General features: G+C 40.0%; 2 protein-coding genes across 7 annotated transcripts in view; one reads left to right on the top strand and one right to left on the bottom strand.

Annotated features, from left to right (window-relative positions):
- Positions 1-3,238, top strand: part of LOC107204647 (ankyrin repeat domain-containing protein 26-like) — a 48,942-nt gene extending 45,704 nt beyond the window's left edge. For all 6 annotated transcript variants that reach the window (XM_015628153.3, XM_015628151.3, XM_015628156.3 and 3 more), the window contains 2 exons: positions 621-666; positions 1,689-3,238. In XM_015628153.3, the coding sequence (XP_015483639.1) occupies positions 621-666; positions 1,689-1,810 (168 nt within the window). In that variant the 3' untranslated portion in view covers positions 1,811-3,238. The remainder of the gene's footprint in view (positions 1-620; positions 667-1,688) is intronic.
- Positions 3,239-14,077: 10,839 nt separating this feature from the next.
- On the bottom strand, positions 14,078-17,627 carry LSM8 (LSM8 homolog, U6 small nuclear RNA associated). The gene is made up of 4 exons (XM_015628157.3): positions 17,534-17,627; positions 16,626-16,666; positions 15,949-16,076; positions 14,078-14,334 (listed from the first exon to the last, which is right to left on the bottom strand). The coding sequence occupies exons 1-4, from the start codon at positions 17,562-17,564 to the stop codon at positions 14,244-14,246; spliced, it is 291 nt and encodes a 96-aa protein (XP_015483643.1). The 5' UTR covers positions 17,565-17,627; the 3' UTR covers positions 14,078-14,243.
- Positions 17,628-24,945: the final 7,318 nt, after the last annotated feature.

Consider the following 24,945-nt stretch of genomic DNA (forward strand, 5'->3'; position numbering starts at 1 on the left):
TAAATGAGGGGCAAACAAGACCTTTTTCTTCTCTGGATTCATCTGCACATCCCATTGCAGAGGGTCCTGTGGACCTTCTGGTCAGTCTGAAGGCTTCGTAAACTGGGGAAAGTGGTTTCTTCTGTCACCTCAACTACTACAGTGTTGCTTAGGATTAGTGTTGCTTCAGGCCATCTTTTGCTCTAGGCCTTAGATTTCCTGCTTCCTTCCACTACCCATGTCTCATTTCATGTTCTGAAGGGGTCCCTTTTCTCCAGGATTTTACTGTCCACATTTGATAAACACTTGAGGCTTGGGGGGAGTTGTTCTTTTGGCACCACTGAGAAGAGTTTGGCTCCATCTCTGTTACTCCACCCACCTGAGAGTTAATACACACAGACAAGGAGCTTTCACTGCTCATGGAAAGAAACAGTCACAGCTCTCTCAGCCTTTCCACATAGCTCATGTGGTCCAAGGCCTTTGGCATCTTCTTGGCCATCACAGGCCATCATCTCCATTTGGGATGATGTTTCTTAGGTTTTTATCACATTGTCTGTGGGGTATAAGAATGTTGTAGGAGTTTTAGCAGTTTAGTTTGGGTCATACTATGTCTTAACCGTGTATTTGACGTATCATTCTAGGTACGACAGGAACTGGATGAAAAAATCACTAAGGAACTGGAAGAAGGTAATGTGTCATTACATTAGGAGTGTTATTAAGGAAAAAGGTGACTGCTTCTAAGTCTCAACAGCTTCCAGGCCTTTATTTTCAACTTCCTCTGCTAAGCACAGAGATTTTTTTCCTGCTAGCTCTCCAGTTTAGACTTGAATGTAAAAATTCCTACTTCCCAAAATATTGCATAGAATGTTATGCACTTGGCTAGAAAAAAACAAGCAAAAAGAAAATTGACCTACTGCCCCACACAGAAATGCTTGGTTTAAGATGAAGTTGCCCTTCACTAGCAGCAAAAATATCAAAGAAGCCCCCATATTTTTATAGTTCTTTACGGACTTCAGCCACTCCTTCCATATTCATGGATTGCATTCAGTACTAAACCATACCATACATGTTCCTACTGTTAGATCTTGATTTTTCTTGCTATGATTCATGGCTTGTCTTTGTAGCTCAGGTGTTGCAGTCCTGTTTTGAATAAGTAAGAAGAATATGATCAGGGATAAAAGACAACATTTCTTTAGGAAGAGATTATTCATTAGTGTTTAGGCAAGCTTGAGTTCAGTGAGTTCAATGCTTGCAACATGGAGCATAAAACACACTCTACAATTTGAGGCCAGAAGAGGAAATCCACCTGCTTCATGATAGTTGGTCTTCCAGAGTCACTGCTTTGCAGGGACTGTAGCTGTGTAGTTGTAGAGTTCCAATAAAGCACAGCTTTGAACATTGAAGGAAAGCAAAGACTTGAGGTTGAAGAGCTCTGCAGGGGCTGTGTTAAGAAGCACTTTTGAGGGCCACTGGAGTCGTGTGTAGCCTCCAGAATGTCACTAGCTTTAGACATGCAGTTGACTGATATGCACATGTGCACACAATGTGTTTCTTCCTTTGTGCCCAGCTCTTGTTAGGTGTCCTTGGAAATTTTAAAGTCTTGGTCAGGTTTGCAGGCTCTTGAGTTATGTAAAATGTTCTTACCGGGCCTTATTTCTCCCTGTCTGATGTAAAAATAACATATGGAATCTTGTGTCATTTCTCCCCAGCCACTGCTGAACTTGAAACTGGATGTGCTGGATCTTCAAAAAACCTTCATGTGGATCAGGATCCCCTTTGCAGAGCAATAGAGGAATACCGTGATGTTTTAACCAAAAATTACATGATTTGAATGAAATGTTGTGGAAAGACCATAGACAATTTTTGCTTTTATAGGACATCTATGGTTTCCCTTCTCCCTGCTTCAGATGTGAATACTTGTTCATTGCAGTCTAAATATAAATTCTGAAGTCTTTTAAATGGATGTCAAGCACAGTGCACTCATCTATTGGGGGTTTTTTCTGCATAGCTGGCTTCTTCTGCACTCACAGTAAGACCCACATCTGTTTTTCCTGACCAGCAGATTGACTGATCTGCATTCTTGAGTTTGACAAAACTGTCAGAAATGTTTCCTCTTACAGTAGCTGTGTTATGTTGCTCCATTCATGTTCTGTGTTTTAACAAAAGTGTTACCTTTGTTCTCTTTAATCCTTTCACTCGATGTGTTTGTAAGTTCTTCAGTGTTATTTCAGTGCTCAGGACATCATTTGAAGTGCTTTGAGCCCAGTGTTTCAGTCCTGATGCAGTGACTAAATTTATGCAGTGATGCAGTGATTCAGTTTCTGTTAATTTATGTATAGTGGTGTTCAAGCTGGAGAAAAGAGCACTTAACATTGTTGTCACTTTATGTGACGTAGATTTAAAATTACTGTGAGTGTGCAGTAGTGCCAAGACTTGTTATATGGTCTTTTTGGTATTTTTATTTTGTATCACAGAATGAGTGAGGTTGGAAGGGACTTCTGGAGGCTATTTGTTCTATCCCTCCTGTTCCAGGAGGACCACCTTTAGCTAGTTTCCCAGATCTTTGTTGGTTTTTGAATTACTTCAGAAATGGAGACTCCAGAGCCTCCATGGGCAACCTGGCCTCATGATCAGTCACTATCTCAGTACACTCAAATATCACGAGGGCTATTCAAACTCATTACTTCTCATGGTATTGGTGTTTGTTTCTTTATTTAAAAGTGCTGCAGCTTCAGACTTTTGCAGCTCTTTCTTAAACACTTGTGGTACACCTGAAAACACTTCCAGTGGGAGAGGGGAAAAAGAAACATTAATACTATCAAATTTCCTCATTACTCTCCAGAACTTGTGTGATAAGATACCCAGTCTTTTTGTTGCTCTTAGCAGCTGATGATAATGGTGTCTGTAGCCCAGATGTGGTGGAAAATTGATAGTAACCATATAAACAGGTTTACCTATATCAGGGAGTTACCAGTTCTTAATTATGATATGAGTTGTCATTTCCCATCTGCAAAAGTCACCAGAAGAGTATAGAACAAAGTCCCAGTTTTGGAAAAGTAAGAATGATTGTACTGAGATGAATCAAGACTGAAAGAATTTTAGGGTTATACCCACTATTTTAAGGACTTAACAGATAGTGAGAAAAGCATTGAATGCTGCTGTGACACTTTCCCTTTTTTATATGAATACATTTTTGTGAAGCTATTACACTGTATTTAATTGAACTGGAGATTTAATAAATTTTGCAATCTAGAACATGGCTTTGTTTTATTGTTCCCCTTCTTGACACTGCTTTTCACCCCTTCTTTGCTCATAGAACTCTCCAGAGCTCTCGATGCACCTTGCCTGTCCTCAGAGACTGGCCTGCTACAGATGAGTGACTCAAAACACTCGACCATTTGCAGTGACTGCCCAGGTGCTGCAAGAGACTGGACTGGCTCGGACCATGAGCTGTGTGCTTGGCTAGTGATGCACAGAGTGGCCTCCCCAGTGCAGGTGGCATGCACACCTGAGGCTGCAAACTGGGTTTCCAGGTAAGGGAAGAGGCCAATAAGAGACAAATCCTGCAAAGTGTACTAGTCTTTCTTACTATGCCAATATCTTCCCTTACATAATGGCACAGCTGTGAGAACTCCCCTCTGAAGTATCCTATGGTAATAGGATGTAGGCATTCATCTTGGCTCATGGGCTGTGATTGATAGAGCTGTACTGGGTAAGAGACAGCTGCAGTATCTTAGAAGGTGTCAATGACTCATGGAATGTCCCATGATCCAGTAATTCATCATCCAGGGGAATTGCAGGAGGTGTTTCCACCTAGCCTCAGCAAAATATAAACCCTGTGGTGTTTTGTGGACTCCTTCCTCCCCACTTGATGGATACAGCCTGCAACCACCACATCAACAGTACTGCAACCACCAAGATGACAAAAGACAACCAACAGGCTGTCATTGGAACCTATGGGGTGATATATCTGATATTTCAAACAGTTTATTCTGTTTCTCAGTCTCTCTCCCTCTCTCCCTCCACTTTTTCCTACCTCTCTCTACCTCACATTTACTGTTAAATAAAAATCTGTACTATTGCCTTTGGCATATGGTCTCACTTGCACCTTTAGTCAGACAGAGGCTTCTCTTTAATAGTTTAAATAACAGGTCAGATCTTAACAGCCAGGGGTCAGCCAAATATGTCCCTTTCCTCCAAAGGACTTGAAGCACAGTCATGTCAAAATCATGGGCTCGAGCTGAGCTCTAGTACTAATTACAGTTTCCCAGACTCTTCGGGCATTTTAGAGGAATCCTCTTTGGGATCTGTGCAGAAGGCAAAGGTTCTGGGTGAGCTTCTGGCAGCCATGAAAGAGGCACATCCTACCAGTCTGGAGCCTGTGGGGAGCTGACCCAGATGTAGCCTGAAAAAGTGTTAGGAAATTTCTCCAGCCTGCTTTTGGGGCGTTGTAGTGTCTCTCCACCCAGAAGGTTTTGCTTATCGTCGGGACAAACAAGGAAATGTTTTTAAGTGTGTTTGTAGCAGGCTGCATGCTGTTGCTTGGCTGGTGGAGCAGCTGAAGAGAAAGTCAGTGTAGGCAGGGGGGCACAGGGCTAAGGAGAAATCCACACCTTCTCTTGAAGGTCCATTTCCAGTGCCCCAGTGAGGACGCCTGGTGACCTGAGAGGAGCCAAGGTAGTCAGGGGAGGCTGCTGACATCTGGAAGACAGGAAATATCTGTCCCATCTTCAAGAAGGACAAGACACAGGAGCTGGGGAACAGGCCAGTCAGCCTCATCTCACTGCCTGCGAAGATGATGGAGTACATTCTTCTGGAATGCCTTTTCTGAAAATGCTAGGGACAAAAATGTCATGGGGAGGAGTTGGCACAGGTCTGTGAAGGGGACAATGCCATGCCACTCTGGTAGCCTTCTGTGATTATTTGAGTAATTCAGTGGACAGAGGACATTCTTTACTTTAGTAATGCTTTCTTTAGCTTGCACTCTAACAGTGACATTTAATTTTTGGAACTTTCTGATCACTTTCCTAAAGAGAAAGCAACAGTGTTTCTTAATTTCTTTGCTAAAATATTTTAGAAACCCTTGCAGATCACTGGCTGCAAGACAATTACTAGAATTTGTATTACAATTGTATAGAATATATAATTCTGTTTCAGAAAATCTCATTGTATCAGTTGCTTTTTCCTCACAACAAATGATGTAAGAAGTTTTCTGGGTTTTCCAGTCTTCAAAATATTGCCCTGAATTGTGGCCACAAAACATAATTAGTTTTTCATTGCTACTTGTTAGCAGAATAGTGGCTTGAACAATTGATTAAAGGCAGTTTGAATAGTGCTATCTCACATATCCACTAAGTGAGCCTTGACCTCTAAAATATCCAGGATCTGCTTACAATTCACTGACCTCTGCAGTTCCAACTGCCTCTTTAATGCTTTGCAGAGAGAATATAATTCTGGTATCCTGTCAGCATACTGACCAACTCTTTTCATCTTCTCTTTACCTTAGAGGCACCTCTCACTGCCCTTACCTGAATATAGAGATAAATCACCTGTTAATAAACCCAAACAAGCTACAAGTTCCCTTTGCCTGGAAAAGCCAGTGGTAAATGCTTCTTTACTGCTGGCTTTTGGTGAGAAGTGAAGGCTGTCTGCTGGACAAAGCAAACTAAAAGCCAGTGTTAACACCTAGCATATCAATAAGGGAAAGTCTAGTCAACTCATTAACTTGAAAGGTGATTTGTTTGTTTTCTTGTTTGGCAGTGAAAAGGCTTCTCAAAAGTGGATGGCTGATTCTTGGTCTTTTTTGAAAACAACACCCTGAAAATGGTGTGCTACCACATTACATGACAATATTCTTTACCCCAAAACTCCCCTAAGCTTAAGCAGTACTTGGGTTGAAGTTACTGTAATAGCTGACCATTCTACTATTTATTGCCTGTGATGAGTTATTGATCAGTAATTATTACTTTTACTTAATTACTGCTATTGGCACAAAGACAGTGACTTCCACAAGCAAGGAGCACAGTCCATGCTTAATTTAAGTTGGACCATGTAAGGCATTATGAGCGCAGCTGTGTTTTGCAAATGACAAGAACAATTTTCATTTTTTGTCTTCTCATCATTTCTTTTTAACTGTAGAAACAGAGTAAAAAAATCTCTCCCTACCTCAGTGGCCTATTACTAGACATCTATAGCAGCATCTCTATGTAAAATGGAGCTCTAGGTATCTCTGTAAACAAAAAAATTCCTCATTCACATCATATTATACTTGTGATGCCTACATGAACACTGCTGTTAGTACCCTTCTTGCTACTGAAGTGCTGACTGTTACAGCCTTAGAGAAAAGTCACCTTTTACCTCCAGTTGTATTACCAAAATCCTGTGCATACAACTACATTTGAATTTGCAGAAATGGATACACAGTTACCATCCAACTCAGATTCTCCTCTGGAATGGCTTTTCATGAAATGGGATCAGGCTGACAGAGTTTTAGCGCATCAAGGGAAAAGTAACACAGTACAAAGCTAACAGTCCTTTCACTAGGTAGGTACAGCAAAAATTACTTACTATGAAATTCTGGATGACATGGGCACATTTCAGTTCCCTTTTCCACACAATTCTTCAACCAACCTACTCAACAAAATATCTTTGTATTTACTCAAATTGTTTTATGCTGTCTTCTAATTTTCAAGAGTTGCAGGGCTGTAGCCTGGGAATGCACTAATATTTTGAAGAAGCTGGGTTTCAAAACCTGGTTAATTTCTTGGTATTTGCAGTGAAGCCAAGCCTTCTTCCATTAAGAAAAGGACATATTTGGGGGTGAGGGTTTAATGTTTACCCATCATTTTTTGGGCAAAGAAGAAGTTACTTTAAACACAGGCTGAATTTAATCTCCTTTTCTAAATTACTCCATTGCTTTCCAACTTTATTTTTAAACAAAATCCTGCAGCTTCATTTTGCCATCTGGGACCTAAGTCACTGTGAGAAAAAACAACTTTCATTTTGAGCATAGAAGACAAGATGTGTCAATGTTCTGGGCATGCAGTCAGGAACAAACAGATATAATATGTACCAGAAGTGCAGGAAAAAGAAATTGCTCACTGGCTTTTGTAACTCACCTGTACTTCTCTATGTCTAGATTATCTTCACTGATTAGGCCTTTTTTGGTGCTGTAGTAGAAGCTTTGCCATCTTAGAAGTTTCTTGCTTCATTAAGTTACTAAGGCTCAGGTGGCCCATGGCAGAGAGCACCGAAACTTGAGTACTTTCAGAACTAATGCTCAGCTGCTTAAAGGCCCAAGACAATGCAGGGCATCGCTCAGGCACACTTGTGTGTTGAAGAGTGGCATTAACAGTAGGGTAACCTGGTAACTCCCTTTTAGCTAAGGACCATTTTGCTGCCATCTGCACTTAGCTGTTGAAACTCAGAAAAAGCATAATTAGAACCAAACTCAAAACTATTGACACATACAGTGTAGTTATAAAACACTGTACATGTCTTATCCATAAATGAAACGGATACATACAAACATATTCATGGTTTTCTTTCTTACTGCTTTCTGCATTGGCTGGACTTCTGTAAAATTGTGAAATTAGAAGTTGCAGCATAAAACTCAAAATTACTTTGATGGATATTATAAATGATGCAAGAAGTTTAACTAGTCTCTAGACAAATCAGGAACATGTCCCCTTCACCCATATAATGATCATCACTTAAATTATAAAAATCGCTCTGTTCCATTTCTTATCAGAGTCTGTTTCTACTTGGAACCTAACAATTTTAATTGAATGTGAGCTGGCAACTTTTCACAGAAGGTGTCTTGAGAATCAGAAGTGCAATTCCAGAGAGTGATCTTACATTATAGTTACACAAAATAACCTTAAGCCTTTCTTTTCCGAGTCCTTGACCATTTGCACTTCCTAGATTTAAACTGCACTTACGCCTGACTCTTGTATCCAGGATGAGTTAGGACAACCCATAGAAGAAACATGGCAAAAAGCAAGAAGGTTTCCGTTCAGCATTGATGAGCACACACGTTCATGGATTTTGCACTTGCACTTTAATCATGGAAATCATTCTGCACGCTCCTACTGCTAATGATCTCATTGTTAGGAGAAAGGCTGGCCCCAGTCCTATTGACTGTTTACATCCTAATGTGCTGGTTTTTAAATCTGTTTCCAAACTGACTGAGGTCCTATTGTCTGATATTTCCTCCACAGCATCACACATTTTCAATCAGCATCAGCTCCTTAGCCATAATCACTTCCTGCCTTGGCTTCTGTTCAGTCTTGTAACTCGGTGCAAAATGGAGCTCCTGTACATTTCGTCTGTATGCATGAAATGGTATAGAGATGAGGTGGTACTTAGGTGGCAGTTGGCAAGAAATGCTTTTATTAATTGAAAATGCTACAAACCAAATTTGAAACGGTTCTAGATAGCTAGGGGTTTTATTGCTGCATGTTTTTTTCTGGTCTTTTGCATGCACGATGCTTTGAATACAAGCTTGACAACCTGTCCCTGAATCCACGGGCTCCACATCCCACACATGTTCATCAGTGTGAATGCTGCAGATCCCAGCCATGCACCACCAGCAGCTCGGGCCAGTTTGCAGAAAGATGGCAGCATTTATGTGCATACAGGTTTCCATCTGCATCATAAACAGAGTTTCAGTCTGAAAATTACACAAGTGTGAATTACCAAAAATTTAAGCACAAAAATACAAAGCAATTACCATAATTAAAAAGTAACATTTTAGGATAGGAAGCTTCCATATAAAGTTCCAGTGCCTTAAAATATTTCTGAGTAGAAAATGTTTTCTTACAATTTCTTAGTATTTCTTATAAGATGAATGATTTATACAGGTACAGTAACTGTATCTGTGTTTAAGACAATTTTGCTACAATGACCACAGCTGTAAAGCCCAACTTTGTTCATATTCAACAGATTTCCATCCTAGTTATTTCTATTTTTTATACATTAGAGTACTTCAGATCCAGCTTTTTTAATTTCTCCACCTGAATAAACCATTCCCATTTCTACACAGAGCACTGTAATCCACTGCTGGATTCAACACTAAAGATAAAATAAACCTAGAGTATAAAACAAGATGGCAGGAAAGCCATTAAAGAGGTTTTAGCAGACAAAAGCAGTACATGCCCATGTGCTTGTCCTCCCTAAAGTAATGAAAGCCTTTCATCTAAAAGTGCAAGTAGCAGGAAAGAAGTTGAGCACTCAGTGAAATTTTTTGGCATCTGGCAGCACAGTTACTGATGTAAGGCTGAACGGCAGCAGTGCATTGTTACAAGTGATTTCCAGAGCTCCTGGAACATGTTGCAAGGCTCCAGGAAGGAACATTACCAAGTGTATAAGTCCTGCTCTTAGGGCTACCAAGCAGATTTTGGCCAAAGTCTGAATAGTATTGTGTTTCTAGCTTTGATTTTCACTTGCGTCAGTGGAGCTTTTAATTCCTTCAGGGAAAATGCTACTGATGTAAGAAATTTCAGCATTTCTGCCATTATTGTAAAAATCACAGAAAGAAAGGCCCCTGAAAAGGACCCTAAGGCAAAATACAGCACGCTGAGAGAGGCTTTCAGGAACAGGATTTCCAGAACAAATACCTGGTTCTTTACTATCTTCTGTCATTGTACTTTTAACCTCGGTCTGGTACAAGTTTTCCCTCTCTCACCTCAAGAATCTTGAACTTCTGGCACATCTGTGTTTCATAGTTACTTGTCCATGAATACCTGATACTTGAAGTTATAATTATATTATTAAATAAAAATGCCTTATTATTTAAGCATCAGAGAAGCTAAAACTAATTGATAAGACAGTTTTTCTGGCTACTGTAATTGTAATCTAATTCCTAAAGGAGCAACAGCACATGACCTTGTATTTGTCATGTTAACTATGACAAATGGAATAAATTAAATCCTTTCATACCAATGCATGGAGAGACAACCCTGGTGTTTAAGGATAATTTCTGTATTAATGTGCAGAATAAAATTCTTAGCAGAGTGCAGCAGCATGCAGCAGAGGCTAATTGGTGGAATTATGCTGCTATGGGTACAAAACACCTACTCAGGCACAGAGATCTGGTAAATTTGCTATGAAAGTAGCATGGCAATGACCATGAGATAAACACCATCAACCTGCACTTTATCTTCAGTTCTAGCACCGAGTGTTTGATGTGTATCTCAGCTGTTTACTTATAAAATGGCCTGAAGAATAAACACTACCTCCAGGGCTAAGGACAACAGGCTATAGTTGATAGCAAAGGTCAAGTTGTACAGAAATTGTCCACTGTTGGATTACATCCTCAAAACAGTCCACGTTCTTTCAATGTAGTACAGTCAGTAACCTGCTTGTAGGCCACACAATATTTGAAGTACTTAAGACTGCAAGTATGTGAAAGGGATATGGAGGTACTTAATGTGGATTGCAATTAGAGAAATTGTCCTTGGACCACAGAAGGTAGTTTCTGTGTTTTTCATGCACACCAAATTAATTTACTTAATCTCTTTATAAACCAGGTCATTCATTTCACTGGAGGAATTATTTTCCACTACTAGTCAAGAGGCGTCCTTTCACTCCAAGATCTCTATTAACCAAACAAAAGGAGGAAGTGACCAACCTATGACAATGCAGGAAATTTAATGGCATATGACAATTACCTTCAATTCAGCATTATTTCCTTTTGGCCTTAGTATCACCTTTCTCTGCCCTTCTCATTTTTGCATAGTATATTTATTACTCTGCAGGGACTCACTGGATTTTATTGAATATCACCTGTTATTTATATTAGTGAATCTTTAATCTAGGCTCACTGCAGACAGTTTCAGGAAAAAGATATTTGTGATCTCAGCAGAGCTCTTCATGTACCCCATGGAACCAGCTGACAGTCATAAGGCACCAGCAGTCAGAACTCATAGGGAGCACCTTCAGCACCAAAAAGAGAGTTACTCTTATTGTTGAGAGTACTTTTCTCTCCAGGAAAAATAAAGCAAAAGCTTTTATCAGACTTACTTATCTGCTTATCTCCCAGTAAAAATTTGCTTTGCTACATCTCTGCAATCAGTGTTAAACAGGAGAGAACCTTCAACATAGCCAGCTGGCACACAGCGATTGACATACCCCTGCTCAACACAGAACTATTATCTGTTGTGTTCTTTTCTCATTCTATACAGTCCTCTTTCACACATCTTCAGCATCTGAAAACTTAAAGTTTTCCTCTCAAAAGTTCAGCACTACTTTACTTCCTCTGTTGTACCTTTTTACCATCTTCAATGTGCTTGCAACACTGACTGCAGAGCTCCCCTAGCATGAAGACATACACAGGCTTTACATGTGCTGAGCTTCCACCCTACTCATCCTCTGGAGACTAACACTAGCTTTCTTCAGAATCACTAATACTAGGCCATCACTCTATGTCCACTTCGTGGTTTCAATCAGACAGATCTTTCCTATCTTTATTCATGTATGAAAACAATGAAAATGTTGGTTGTAATTCAACTTTATGCATTAAATACTGTTTTACTGAGTGATTTCTCTGCACCATATATTTACAGGTACCTAGTTAGCCACTGTAGCTTAGAGTCCCTGAAAGTTTACAAAGCTTTAATTTCATCTTACAATTTTAAAAAGAATTATGAAGTCCTAGATTTGATTTCAAGAAATCCCTTCTGAAATACCTTCTGGCTTTGATACTTTCACCATTATATCCAGAAGAGGCTTTGGTCAAATCCAGACCAAAGCCAGTGAGACCAAATTGAAAGAAATGTTGGAGCAGAAACTGAAACATTAGCATAAGCCAAAAAAATCACAGCTCTGAAAAGCCTTACATTGCTGCTAAGCATGAAGATAAGCAACCTCCACGGTGCCAATTTTAAGGTTTTAGACAGAGCTTTGCTTCTGAGCAGGCTCCATCTTGGCAGAGGTGGAGACAATCCCAAGCAGACCTGAGCTGGCCATCCTTTGCCTATCCCACTGCAGAACAGTCAATTTTACAATCAGTCATCTATCATCAACTCATTTGGGCTTTGCACAAGTTTTTATCAGGATCCTTTTCTGAAAGGGCATTTATCTTTCTTAGTCATCACCTGGAGAATGCCCTAGGTTTAGGTCAGCCTGTCAGACACATTTTCTTGAAGCTGTAGCTCTCCACCACCCTACACACACAGGCTCAGAAAAGAAAATGCAACTGAGGTCACCCACTTGATGGAAAAAAAGACAGGGTTAGCAGTCTGTGTTTTAAACACCTTACTCAGTGAAACTATCACATCCCAGATCCAGGTTTTCCAGCTTCAACAACTGGAATTCTCATCTGGTCAGTCCTTTGATTTTACTGACCAATTTCACTGCCATTGTTCCACAGCTTTGCATCTGAGATTAGCACTTCAAGCTCAGAGAAAATAGTTTCAACTCACACCAGTAGCTTGTATTTTAAATCCTCAAGCAAGGACAGGACCAAGGAGTTATATTGCACATGATGTGTTTGAGGTAGATGATCTCCATATGCATTAGCATTCCATGTTTAATCTCCAAACCTAACTTCTCAACGATAAGACAACATATTTCCATATTTTTCCAGTGCTTCTAGAAGTATTCAATCCATGTGTTTCAACTATCCTAATACATCCAAAAATAAGCAGTGCATTAAAAATCTGCTCATCCTGACTCCACTCTTTGCCTCTGCATTTTTTGCTAAACTCTAAAATACCTAATTTAATAATCCACTTTTTCAGTACAATTCAGTTCCTATATTGTCCTTTCTCTTGTGCAGGTAACAGCATTTCAGTAGCAAAAAGGCTTTTTTGTTGACTGTTTAATGAAACTGATTCTCTTCATATAATGAATTATAGCCAGTTAGTACTAACTTCTGGTAATCACAGGAAAATCCTAATTTGACTTACTCAATGTCTGCTAAGCATTCCCAGAAATGTGGACAGAACACAACACATTACTAGATCACAAGATGGATAAAGGTAAAAAAAGGATTGCTGGGTTTCACATGCTCCACCAAGAACAATCTTAGAAAACAAGGTGGAAGCTACAAGAATTGAGACACATTTTATGGAGAACAAATATTTTCACTTCAATATATTTGGTTTCCAAACAGTGAACTTGCAATGAAAAATACCCATTTAATATTAAAATTAAAATCAGTACAAAACCCCCTAATATGCACATTAAAATTCCTTTTTTGTTTGCTTTGACAGCGCATCTATTACAGGGGAAAAATACTGGACCTCTGGGACACTGGAGAGTAACAGAAACAGCTTTGTTCAAGAGTACCAATTTCATGGTGATGTGAAATACCTATATATACACACCTCACACTATACTGCACAGAGCTTGTCCCACTTAGCTTGGCTGTGGCTGATGTTTAAGAGGTCTTTACGTGATCATTGTTACATGGGATCCTTATGTTCCATATTAAGGCAAATTTCTTTCAAAATAAATACTTTACCTACCTGAAGTACTTCTGTGTCTTCTAAACTATATTCTAAGACAAGTTACACATTAGCAAACAAACAATTCTGTTTCTGTAGATCTTACCCTAACTTTGAGCAACATGACAGCTGCTGAAAAGGTGAAGCTAGAGAAGGAGTTGGTCTGGAACTTAATGGGCTTCAAACAAATGCGTGCCTTTGGGTTTTTTGTTCCTGCTCAAAAGTCTGTTTCTCCAATTTGTCTGCAAGGATTAAGGCATTACAAATTCCTGCACCTCCAGGAGTCTTGGGCAACAACAAAGTCTGACACCATAAAAAAAAAAAAGTATTATGTGCTTAAGTTATTAATTTGACTGTGAAAGCTTTTAACATTCTTCCATTCTACACTACACACATACACAGAAAGATTTACAAAGAAGAGTTTTCTACTTAGAGCCACAACTACATTTAGAGATGGTTAAACTGACTTACACATCTACCTTCAAATAATCCTGGGTTAATATGAAAAACATCAGTTTCCCTTTAGGAATGAGATCTTATTTTAAGAACAAGATGTATATATATACAGTATCAGGACCATCACTGATACTGATTGCATTTACCAGTGAAATTATGCAGTGTGAAATCCCAAAAGAAATTCAATGACAGTATCTTTAGCAAAATGTAGAAACTTTAATTTACATGCAAAACTACAACATATTCATAGTAAAAAACTGGTGACTAAACAAATTAAACACAATTTTTAAAAGCTGTCCACATTGCTAAATAGGTCTGTACAACCAAAGATTTACAAAGTCCCTGTGCATTTTTATCTTTTCAGTGCACAACTGAGTTTAAAGGTTCTGCTCGAATATTTCCCAAGTCAAGAGCTGAATCTGTCTCTTCATCAATTTCACCAATCACAGCACTGAAAAACAAATAAAAAAAAAATCAGGTTATTTGTTGTTGAAATCAAATCACACAGTTCTAAAACAGAAGCTGAATTTTATCTTCTAACAACCCTTACTTGCTGTTGAATTATACCAACTTCTTCTGATGGATGCTGTTTATTCCATTAAAGCTTCTAGTGATACACACTGGAATGCCCAAAGTACTTTGTACCATGACTATTTCTTTCCTTTTATTTTTCAACAGCTTCCCTATTTCTTAAGAGTCCCCTATTTTGAAGTTACTGTTACTTAGCTATTGATTCTTTTTACTTCTTTCTATAAGGATGCTGAATTTCAGCATCTTGAAGAGTTGCATGAACACAGAATTATTACTTGCAATAAATATGTTTGAATTTATTAAGATAGCAAAAAATTTTATTTCATAGAAGTATATTTTGAATATATTTGAGTAATGTGGCTGTATGATGATGTCTTTCATCATACATTTCAACTGTATGATGGAACAGTGAAGTAGTAAACAATTATTTGCTCTTTTATACACATTTTTATTATCTGAATGAAAAGCTACTGATAGAGTGGCATGCATAGTCCCACCTTTGTATATGTGTCAAATTACTTTTTCTTAAAAGTTTAAGTTGAAAATGATGAAAGTATTCAGAATGATCCACTTTCTCAATTAGGTTAGATAAATGCACCTAGATATCAATTTAAGCATTGTCATTTTGTTGTACAGAAGTATCCATTAGAATTAGAAGATGAAAATTCTTATCCAGGCTCATGTGTTGGTCACTACAACATACTCTTTTTCCAGCTGTGATAAAAAAATTATCTTACTTCTGCCATCAGTTTCAGAATGCTGCTGCAATAGTAATCTTCCTAGCTGGCCCACTTACCAGGCTTTCTTTCCACTTCTCTTGTAACCCTCCCATGGGTTTGGCACACCAGTTACTTTTCTCTGCACTCAATGAGCTTTTACCCTCATTTTGTAAGGGAATTTTACATCAAATACCAACTCATATATTTGACATGTCACTACATTGGCTTCAACACTTGCTACACTGTCAAGTCAGAACCTTCAAGGATTTTCCAGATTATAAAGTGCTCTCTGTGAACATTTGCTCTAAAAAAACTCCAAAAAATTGCTGAAAATCAACTTTGTATACAAGATTCCTGACTTCTTGCACACAAGTTCTATCCCATTTTTTAGTGATTATCTCTTCCTTCATCATCTCTCAGCCTGCCCTTGTAGCTCCAGCTGTCAGATCATCTTCAATCTGAACACTACAATGTAATCACTTCTGTAAAAGTGTAGATGTTTGCTATTTAATACAGAATCACAGTAATTTGTTTGGAAAGACCTGCAAGATCAAGTCCAACCATTAACCTAACACACCAAGTCCACCACTAAACCATGTCCCTAAGTATCACTTCTACACATCTTTTTAGTACATTCAGGGATGGTGAGTCAGCTTTGACAATACTTTCAGTGCTACCCACAAAGATGAAAGGTGTCTGAGGCTATCAAGATTTATACAGATTATGGATATATAAATATACATACACACAAACACATGTGCATACAGACACAAAGGTTGCATGAAAAGATTTAAACAAGACCATGCTGTACTTACACATTATCACCTCTTACGATGTATAAGCCCAGCACTACTTGCTCAACTCCTTGTGAAGAACTGAACACTCGTTCATGGCTTTCATCCAAAATCAAGTTTATGGTCTGATCAAAACCTTTGAGTGTTCCCTGAAAAAAACACAAAGAAAAAGCCCTTAAAGTTTTTCCTCTTTGCTGTCTTTTCCTCTTAAGCAGAGTGGCAAAATAAAGCTACTAGAGATGTTCTATTCAGATTTTATTCTTTGGCTTAAACAAAACAGCTAAAGAATGAAATTTTAAAAGCAATAACCAATTCAAGAAAAGCACACAGATTACTGTGTGTTCATGCTAAAAGACACAATAAAATTAAGCATTAAAAAAGTAAATTTTTCATTTTATCACTGATGTTCCTCTAGACAACTAGTTTTACTATTTCTACACTGTTTTTTTGTATGGATGTTTCCAGAAATTAAATACATTATTAAATAAAACAAAGAACAGCAAAGTTGGATTCTTGTGGTCAACAATACTAAAACCATTCCTAACAAGAAATTTTAAGTGCTATCTCTTTGAAGGAGATTACCTTGTGTTTACTAGATTATTTAAAGAAATAAATCAAAAACAAGATTTTGTGGCACTTAAGGTATGATGGAAAGTCTTCATGGGAGAAAATAAAATGTTAAAAAATGTAAGTCTTACCACAATCATTCTTCCATCAGAAGTAATTACTGCAACAGTACCTGATATTTCATTAAGGAAATTTTATTTTCATATCTGAAATAAAACCATTAACATTTTCTAAAACGTTCATATGTAATACAGGTTTTATGAGCCATTCAGAGTCTAAAAAGCCTATCAGCACTTTTCTTAAAGCAGCACCGTTGACAATACAGTGTTTTTCATTAACATCTCCTTGAAAGTTCCTCTTCCCCAACCATGGGCAGTTGTACACAAACATGAAAAGCCTTAAAAACAGAATAAAGATTTGAGCTCACCTCTCTTCCCATTACTAACTGCACTGCCTCAAAAACTGAAACAACAGTTCCATACACACTCCAAGTCCTTAAAAAGCAGGTCTGCAGTGGTGACCTCGAGGCTAGCATTCTGCATCCCTTTTTTCTGAAGATCTGATTATGCCAATTCATATACTGATCGTATATTCATCATCTTGACTAATTCTGGGTTATTATCTTACTGTTTATGAATAAAACTGAAAATGGCCATGGGTTACAAGAAGCACAAAATAAAACTAGCACCAAAAGCGTTGCAAGAACCCCAATGCACTTCCCAAGTGATGCGAAGCTGCTATCTAAACGTACGTTAGCAGCCCTTTAAGGGAGCAGGCCCTAAATCAGCCCAAAGCAGGCCGCGAATCTCGCTCATCACGGGCAAAGCTCAGCTCGGCAGCACTGGATGCTGTAGGGGGGACCCTGTTCTCCAGGTAACCTCCGGCCTGCCAGCCCAATCTTCTGTGACAAGAAACCGCCAACGGGGACGGGCCCAAGTACCAGAACCGCGCTGCCCCGACCAGGCCCACCGTGAGGGCCCCGCTCACGAGGGGAGGCCGGTGCCGCCGCCCCCGTGCCGCGAGTCCCGGCCGAGGATACGGTTGATGTAGTTCTCCAGCGCGGAGGTCATGGCGGCCGAGTCTCACCGCGGGGCGCCGCCACGTCCGGCGCGCGCCAATGACGTAAAGGCCGGCGCGCGGGCGCACAGCTCGTGGCCAGAGCCGGACTGCGAGTGCGGAGCGCGCATGCGCCGGGGGCAGGGAGCGGCAAGGGGGTGCGGGAGGGCCGTACCAAAGAGCGATCGGCGAGAGCCCCGCGGGGGGACTGTGGCGCCCCCTCCGCGGCACATGGCACCGCCCGCAGGGACGCCCGGGAGGCGCGGCCGGGAGGCGGGAAGGTTCATTCCCGGCTGCCAAGGGGGACATCAGGGTCCTGCTGCCTCGTGTAGCGTTTCTTTTCTCGGTGGGGCAGGCCGAGAGCTGGGGTCAAGGGGTTATTGTCCACGTGGAGACCAGTGACTAGTGGTATTCCTCCAGGGACTAGTACTGGGGCCAACACTGGCGACATGGACCGTGGGATTGAGTTCACTCTCATCAAAATTGCTAATGACACCAAGTTGTGTGGTACCATAGACAGGATGGAGGGAATGGATACCATCCAGAGGGATCTGGATAGGCTTCAGAGATGATCCCATGCGAATCTCATGAAGTTCAACAAGGCCAAGTGCAAGGTCCTGTACCTGTGTTAGGGCAATCCCAGACACACCTACAGGCTGAGTGGAGAGGTGATCAAGAGCATCCCTGTGGAGAAACACCTGCGGGTAATGGTTGATGAAAACTCAACATGACCCAGCAATATGCATTTGCAGCCCAGAATGCCAACCATACATATCCTGGGCTGCATCAAAAGCAATGTGGGCAGCAGTTCATGAGAATTGCTTGTCCCCCTCTCCTCTTGTGAGATCCTACATGTGTCACAGGTTCTCCCAGCAGAAGGAAGACATGGAACTGTTGGAGCAAGTCCAGAGGAGGGTCATGAAGTTGATAGGAGGTCTGGAGCACCTTCCTTATGAAGACAGGGTGACAGTTGGGAATGTGTAGTCTGGAGAAGAGAAGGGTGCATGGACACCTCATAGCAACCTTCCAGTATCCAAAGGGGATCTACAGGGAAGCCAGAGAGGGACACTTTTTGAGGAACTATAGTGACAGGACAATGGGTAATGGGCACAAACTGAAAGAGGGGAAATTTAAGGTAGATATTAGGAAGAAATTATTCACTGTGAGGGTGGTGAGAATAGGTTCCCCAGAGAGGCTGTGGGTACCCTAACTGTGGCAGTGTTCGAGGTCAGGTTGGGTAAGGCCTTGAGCAGCCTGGTCTAGTGGAAGGTGTCCTTGCCTATTGCAGAAAAGGTTGGGATTAGAGTTTAATAGGGAAAGCAAAAGCTTTGTACACAAGCAAAGCAAAACAAGGAGTTAAGTCACTGCTTCCTATGAGCGGGCAGCTGTTCAGCCATCTCCAGGAAAGCAGAGCCCCATTACCTGTAATGGTGACTTCTAAAATCAAATGCCATCACTCCAAACATCCTCCCTTTCTCCTTCCCCCCGCTTGATGTACAGAGCATGATGTCATATGGTACAGAAAATACCTTTGGTCAGTTTGGGTCACCTGTCCTGGCTGTGTCTCCTCCCAGCCTCCAAGTTTAGATCATCCCTGTCAATACTAGTCCAATTTACTTTTATTGCAGGAAAAGAGACAAGTTGGAAATAGGTCCAAACTAGGGCTTGGTGTCCAGCCCATGGTTTAATTCCTGCAGGGAATACAATTTCTGGAAAGGAGAATGCTATTGCTTATTCTCCTAGCATGCCAATTGTCTTCTTGCACACTATTGCCATGTCAGCCACAGGGAAAGCAAAATTAAATTTTTTAAGGCAAATTAGCCAGGAAAAAAGAAAAGGTGTTCCATGGCACCTCTGAAGGTACCTACACCAAAATAGTCTCTGAAGAATTTGTCTAATGGCTCAGCCTTTATCAGAAACATGACAAGAGATATCAGAGAACAAAATACTTTTGGAATTGGGCATTACATAATTCTCATCCTCTTAAGCTTTTATTATAAGAAGCTTAACATCTGCCACTAATGGTTACACCAGGACTGGAATTATTTTTCTATATTTCATTTAAGAGGCTAAAGGGTTGTGGTTTGGGGTGTTTTTTTTTTTTGGGGGGGGTTTTTTTTTTTTTTTTTTTTGTCATTTTAGGGCGCTGTGTTTTGACATTTTCCTTTTCATACTCTTCTTTCTCTCAGTAAAGAGACATTCTCGAAGGCCAAGAACAGATCACTGGGATACAAGGATGTTGGATGAAATCTTAAAATACTTGCAGGACATTGCCACAATACTTGATGCCAGGGATCTCTGATCCATCTGTTTATATTAAGTGCGTCCCTGAAAACCAGAGAAGGGCTTTTTAATTTTTTTTTATTATTATTTTATGAAGGAGGATTTAAACCCAAAATAGTAAGGCCAGACTCCTGAAGTCTGGTGCCCAGGCTTTGCCAAACCAGGTGCTTAAAAACAGTTAACACCCTCAGTATAAAGGAACTCTGGAAAAGAAAATTCATGGCTTCGTCTGTTATTAGGCTTTTCCTGAAGGCAGGCAGCTCGGCCCTTCTCACAGCCCTGAGGTCAGTCTTCTGTTTGAAGCTGCCACTCCTCTTTCTCTCTTCTTGCAAACCACCGCCACAGACAGAGGAAATGGAGAAGTAATTTAAACCCGTATTTATTTTTTTTTTGAGTTGGGGGGTGGTGGAGGGAATATGTTGCCTGCCTCTCCCCTTCAGGAAGAAGGATTGGCAAGCGAAGTTACAAGCAGGGGGCACAATGTTGGTAGTTGTGTGGAAGTTGTGCCCCGTGCGGGAAGCGCACGGATGCAGGGGGGAAGGTGCCCAGCAGGGGGCGCGCCTCGCCCGCAGCCCGTGGAGCGAGGGGCGGCCCTGCCCCTCTGGCCTCGCCGTCTTAGGCCTCAGCGAGTCGCCTTGGCCTCCTTCACACAGAAAAATAGTTTTCTACCGGAGAATGACATCCGTTTCCCACTAAAGATGCCGGTGTTTCTCCAGTGCTTACAAAGCGAGCCTACTGTGACTGACTCAGACACGGACATTTCACAGGTTCACATTTGAGTTAGACCAGATGCATTTTATTTCTGGTGACCTCATAACGTTGGTAACATTTGGCATCAGAAAACTGTAGCTAGCAGCCCTTTGCCCGTTCCTTCCCTTCAGGTGTTGCAGAGCTGCCCTTGGGGACATGCTAAGTAATAATAAAGCCCATTAAGCTCTCAGTTGCAGAAACAAATACCCTTTTAAAAAGCTTTTCTATTCCATTGTTCAGATATAGCTTACTTGCTAAATACATTTGCTCCTGTAATTAAAACCAGTTTATTTCTGCAATTCTCCATACGTTAAGGCTGCTGTGGCAAATGATTGCTCTGTGTTATGCTTTCTGCAGAGTATGTGACCAACTAATCATGTCCTGTAGTGTCTGCACACTTTCCAGCTTCCTTAAAGTTAGCCAGGGCAGGAAGGAAACCCTGCAATGGTAGTTGGAAGGTGTGTGTGCAAAATTGTTTTCTAGCCTAAGGCTGGTAGAATGGCTGACTAAATGCTTTGTTGCTAGTATATTGCTCATCTGTTTTATATCTCCTAACCATGCTAGCTTCTGGTGACTGTGCTTTCCTTAGTTACTCAGAAGTAGCCAGGTTTTATAGAGCCAGCCGTACTGAAGGGTGAAATGGTTTTGTGATGCTCTCGAGAGAAGAGGTGCCTGACTGCTATTGCTGTGTTGATCAGACCAGTTCAAGAAAGGTGAAAGACTTACTCCTCCAGCTTCCTTGGAAGCTGAAAACCTAGTATCATCACCTGATAACTGTTGGAACAGGAGCTTTAAAGATTTTAATATAACAAAACTCCCCAAATTGATAACATCTGTCAGCCTGCTCAACAAGAATTGCATCCCTTGGTTGCTGCTCAAGAATAAAACAGCACCTGAGGTAGGGAATAATGGAGTGGTACATATTGAAGAAGAATCAGGCAGTATGTACTCCACAAGAAAACTAAGCATCCTCAAATCCCAGACATTTAATTTACTAATCCAATATCCTTTCTAATACTTTCTGGGGCTCAAAATTTTAAATCTCTCTGATTCTTACCTACTTGCCCAGAATATCACTTCACTGAAGGAGCTTAGCCCTTTAGCTTGTCTTTAGTTTATACACACCCAAGCTGGCTAAACATGATTGATTATGTGTTCAGGAAAAATAGAAACATCCCTTGACCTCTGCTTTATTCCTCTAAATCTGTAGAGACTTTAGGGCCCATTATCAGCAATGCAAGGACATAGATTTTTTATTTTTTTTTTTCTGGTAGCTGGAGAAAAGTAGCAAGAAGATCTCACTCATCTCATGCATGACTAGCTGCAGTCTAAGCTGAGATGTATATTATTGTATAAAATGACAGGGATTTGCAATGAAACAACTGGAAAATATCATAGAAACTTAGCAGTCTGAAAAGGGTTGGTAGATTGTGAATGTTTTACAATGCATTAGAAACAAATCTGTAGCATGAGGTCTCAAAGTACTTTTCATTTATCTTTAGAAATTCATTAACTAACACCTGATCTAATTTTTGTTATGATAGCAACTGCTGCTGTGGGAAACATTAAATTTATTTTTTTTATTTGAAGTTCTACTTTATATGAGAAAGTGCATATTTTCTCCAGCAGTTTTTGCTAAAATATGCTAAATACCATAGCAATCTTAATGAGAATATCCCTACTTAGTGTGTTAGTATAAAAATAATTTTGGATGTTTCTGTTGGCAGGAAAACAAACTCTTTTCCATTTTCCTTCTTTTTTTTTACTGAAGAAACTGATAACAGCTGTAGAAGTTCAGCACCATTATCCTCTTAACTAATAATTTTAGGGGATGTTATGAACTATTGGTAGGAAAAATGCCTTTGTTAATGGGTCGAGTACCTACTACGAAATAACAGAGCAAATGGATTATTGTTTTCAGTTGCTCTAAGCAGAGCTAAAGACAATTCTGTTGAAAATAGAATAAATAATAAGCATCAAGTAACTGACATTTACTAATACATCATAGAATCATTTTTACAGTTGCAGCTGAAATTGCATTTGCTAAATTGCTTTCATGAAGCAGGCTTTTCCTTCTGTTAGATTCCCTACTTCTCAAAGTATAATTCATCTTCCTGTAAAAGCACTGATCCTAATCTTTAGTCTGTGTTAAGATGACTAGATCTTCCAGTTTTAATTATAAAGTTCTTTATCCTAATACTCTGCAGGGATGCCCATTTGACCCCATTCCACCTCTTGTTTCATATGCTCTGTGGCACATAATCACCATGTAAAAGGAGCAGCACATGGTCAAAGGGCTCTGTTCAGAGGTGACTTACATGTTGCCTGCTGCCAGATATAATGTAGATTGCACTAAAAAATCAATATATTTCTGCTTTGTAATTTATATTTTTTGAAGTAGGTTATCTATTGTACCACAGAGCAGTCTTCTGGCACCAGGACCTTTAAACCAATTATGAAAGTGGAGAAAGACTATACTGCAGATTTTGTCCTGCCCAGAAGTGGTGTTGGAATCCTTGCTGGAAATGTCAGTGAAAAATGATCAAAAGGAGAAGATAAATAGGACTACCTGATTTCCTTTAATAGGCACTTTGTTTTTTCTGATAAAAGGCATAAGACCAAAGGGCAGCAGGAGGCTGTTTTTCTTATGAGTAGGCTATGCTGTGAAAAGCAAGACTTGAAGCACAAGGAACAGAATTGCACCAGCAGAATGAAGAGAGGTGGCACACGAGAATGGCAGATGCTATTCTTTCTTCAGGGCCTTGAAGCAGGCTGTCTGTTTTGTCATAGTTTCTAGCGTAGGATTTCTCAAGTTACTGCTTCAACTGGGTATTTTCTCTTATTACTTCCAGGATCTCCTTGGTAATCACAGCTGGCATCCTTGTTCACTGTCAGAGTGTGTGCTTGTACTTTCAGGCACTGTATTCATGTCCTCTGGTTCATGTTTCTGCTGGCACTTGAGATACCTCCTAGTCATGAGTCTTTTTAGCTGCTATTGTTCAGATACTGAGGTTGGTTAACGTATGAGGAGAAAAAACAGCTTCAGTGAGATATTTTGAGCTTCACTGAGGAACTTGCTTGTCCCAGCTGTGGTAGCTCATAATTCACTCAGGTGGGCTGCTGATGCCAATGGCAGGCTCAGCACTGAGGCGTTTGGTGTGAAGAAAATAACTCTGTATGCTGTATCTTGGAATCTGTGCTGCAGCCAGCACAGGGCTATCTGGAGTGATAGGAGGAATTCTGATTACAAAGATTAATAGATGTAAGAGCAAGTGACATCAGAAGAAAATGGTTTGCTTTCTGTTTGTACAGTTGGTCTAAATTGGGGAAAACCTTTATAAATAAACAAACAAACAAACAAACAAAAAAAGCCAGGCCTTTGGATCATGATGAGATGGAAATTTATTGTAATTTCTTGTTTGAAGAAATATTGTGATGGGTAAAACTTTTAGTTTGAGGCAGGTGAGCTTCAAAGCAAGTTCCACTGTGCACAGGGCTTTTTCCCCTTTTAATTGCAGAAAAAAATTTTTTCTCAGGTTACCATGATTATGTGTCCAAGGCCTAGTTGTGACTCTGGAGTGATGGATGGCACAGATAAACTCTGGAATTTCTGGGCTATTTGAATTGGTACATCTAATGCCTGACCTGAAAGTACCAGTTAGTTTTGCAGATGTATAGTGCTGTAATAGCTGAGGGGGTGAATGATAAAAGACCTTGAGAAGTGTCCTTCTCTTGGAGTCATACATGCTTACCTGGCTCTGGTGTAGAGGGGTTACCATCATTGCACAGTATCTCACATGAGAGAAGAGCAGTGTCTCAGACAGCACAGTGCTAACCACTGGTAACTTCTGCCTTTTCATCATCAACTGCTGTGCTATTGCATTATTGATTAATGCTCTTGAAAGCTATCCATGCTAGTGTCTTATGTTCTTACTGAAAAACAATATATCAGCCACATCTAATTGAATAGCAAGAGGAATGAGGAAAATACCATTCATAAGCACTCCCTTTATAGTCATTGACAAAAATATATATGTCACTGAATAATGAACCCACCTTGAAGGGATAAAATTTACAAATATAATGATTTTTTAAATATTTTACTCAATTTCTGCTGGGCATGGTGCTGCTAACAATGCTCTAGAGAGTTACATGCTTTGTTTATTGTAGAGACTAAACATAGTTTTTCCATTTAGTGAAGCATTACCATGTCTCAGAATGATTGATAAATATTATTATAATTATGTACTAAATCTGCAAGTTGAACTACATAGATGTTCACTGAAATAGCAGAATTTCTTTTGAATTCAGTGGTGTAACTGAACATAGAAATCAGCTGATTTTAAATATTGGTATTACAGT

Source organism: Parus major, chromosome 1A (assembly GCF_001522545.3).
Source record: "Parus major isolate Abel chromosome 1A, Parus_major1.1, whole genome shotgun sequence".
Classification (NCBI taxonomy): Eukaryota; Metazoa; Chordata; class Aves; order Passeriformes; family Paridae; genus Parus; species Parus major.

Bases quoted from the DNA above. Each gene is read 5' to 3' on its own strand.
- LSM8 (XM_015628157.3), bottom strand. From the start codon at position 17,564: ATGACCTCCGCGCTGGAGAACTACATCAACC. The intron at 16,667-17,533 runs GTATCCTCGGCC...ATGAAATATCAG, and splicing joins GCTGGAGAACTACATCAACC to GTACTGTTGCAGTAATTACT. The intron at 14,335-15,948 runs GTAAGTACAGCA...TTTGTTTTTCAG, and splicing joins ATCGTAAGAGGTGATAATGT to TGCTGTGATTGGTGAAATTG.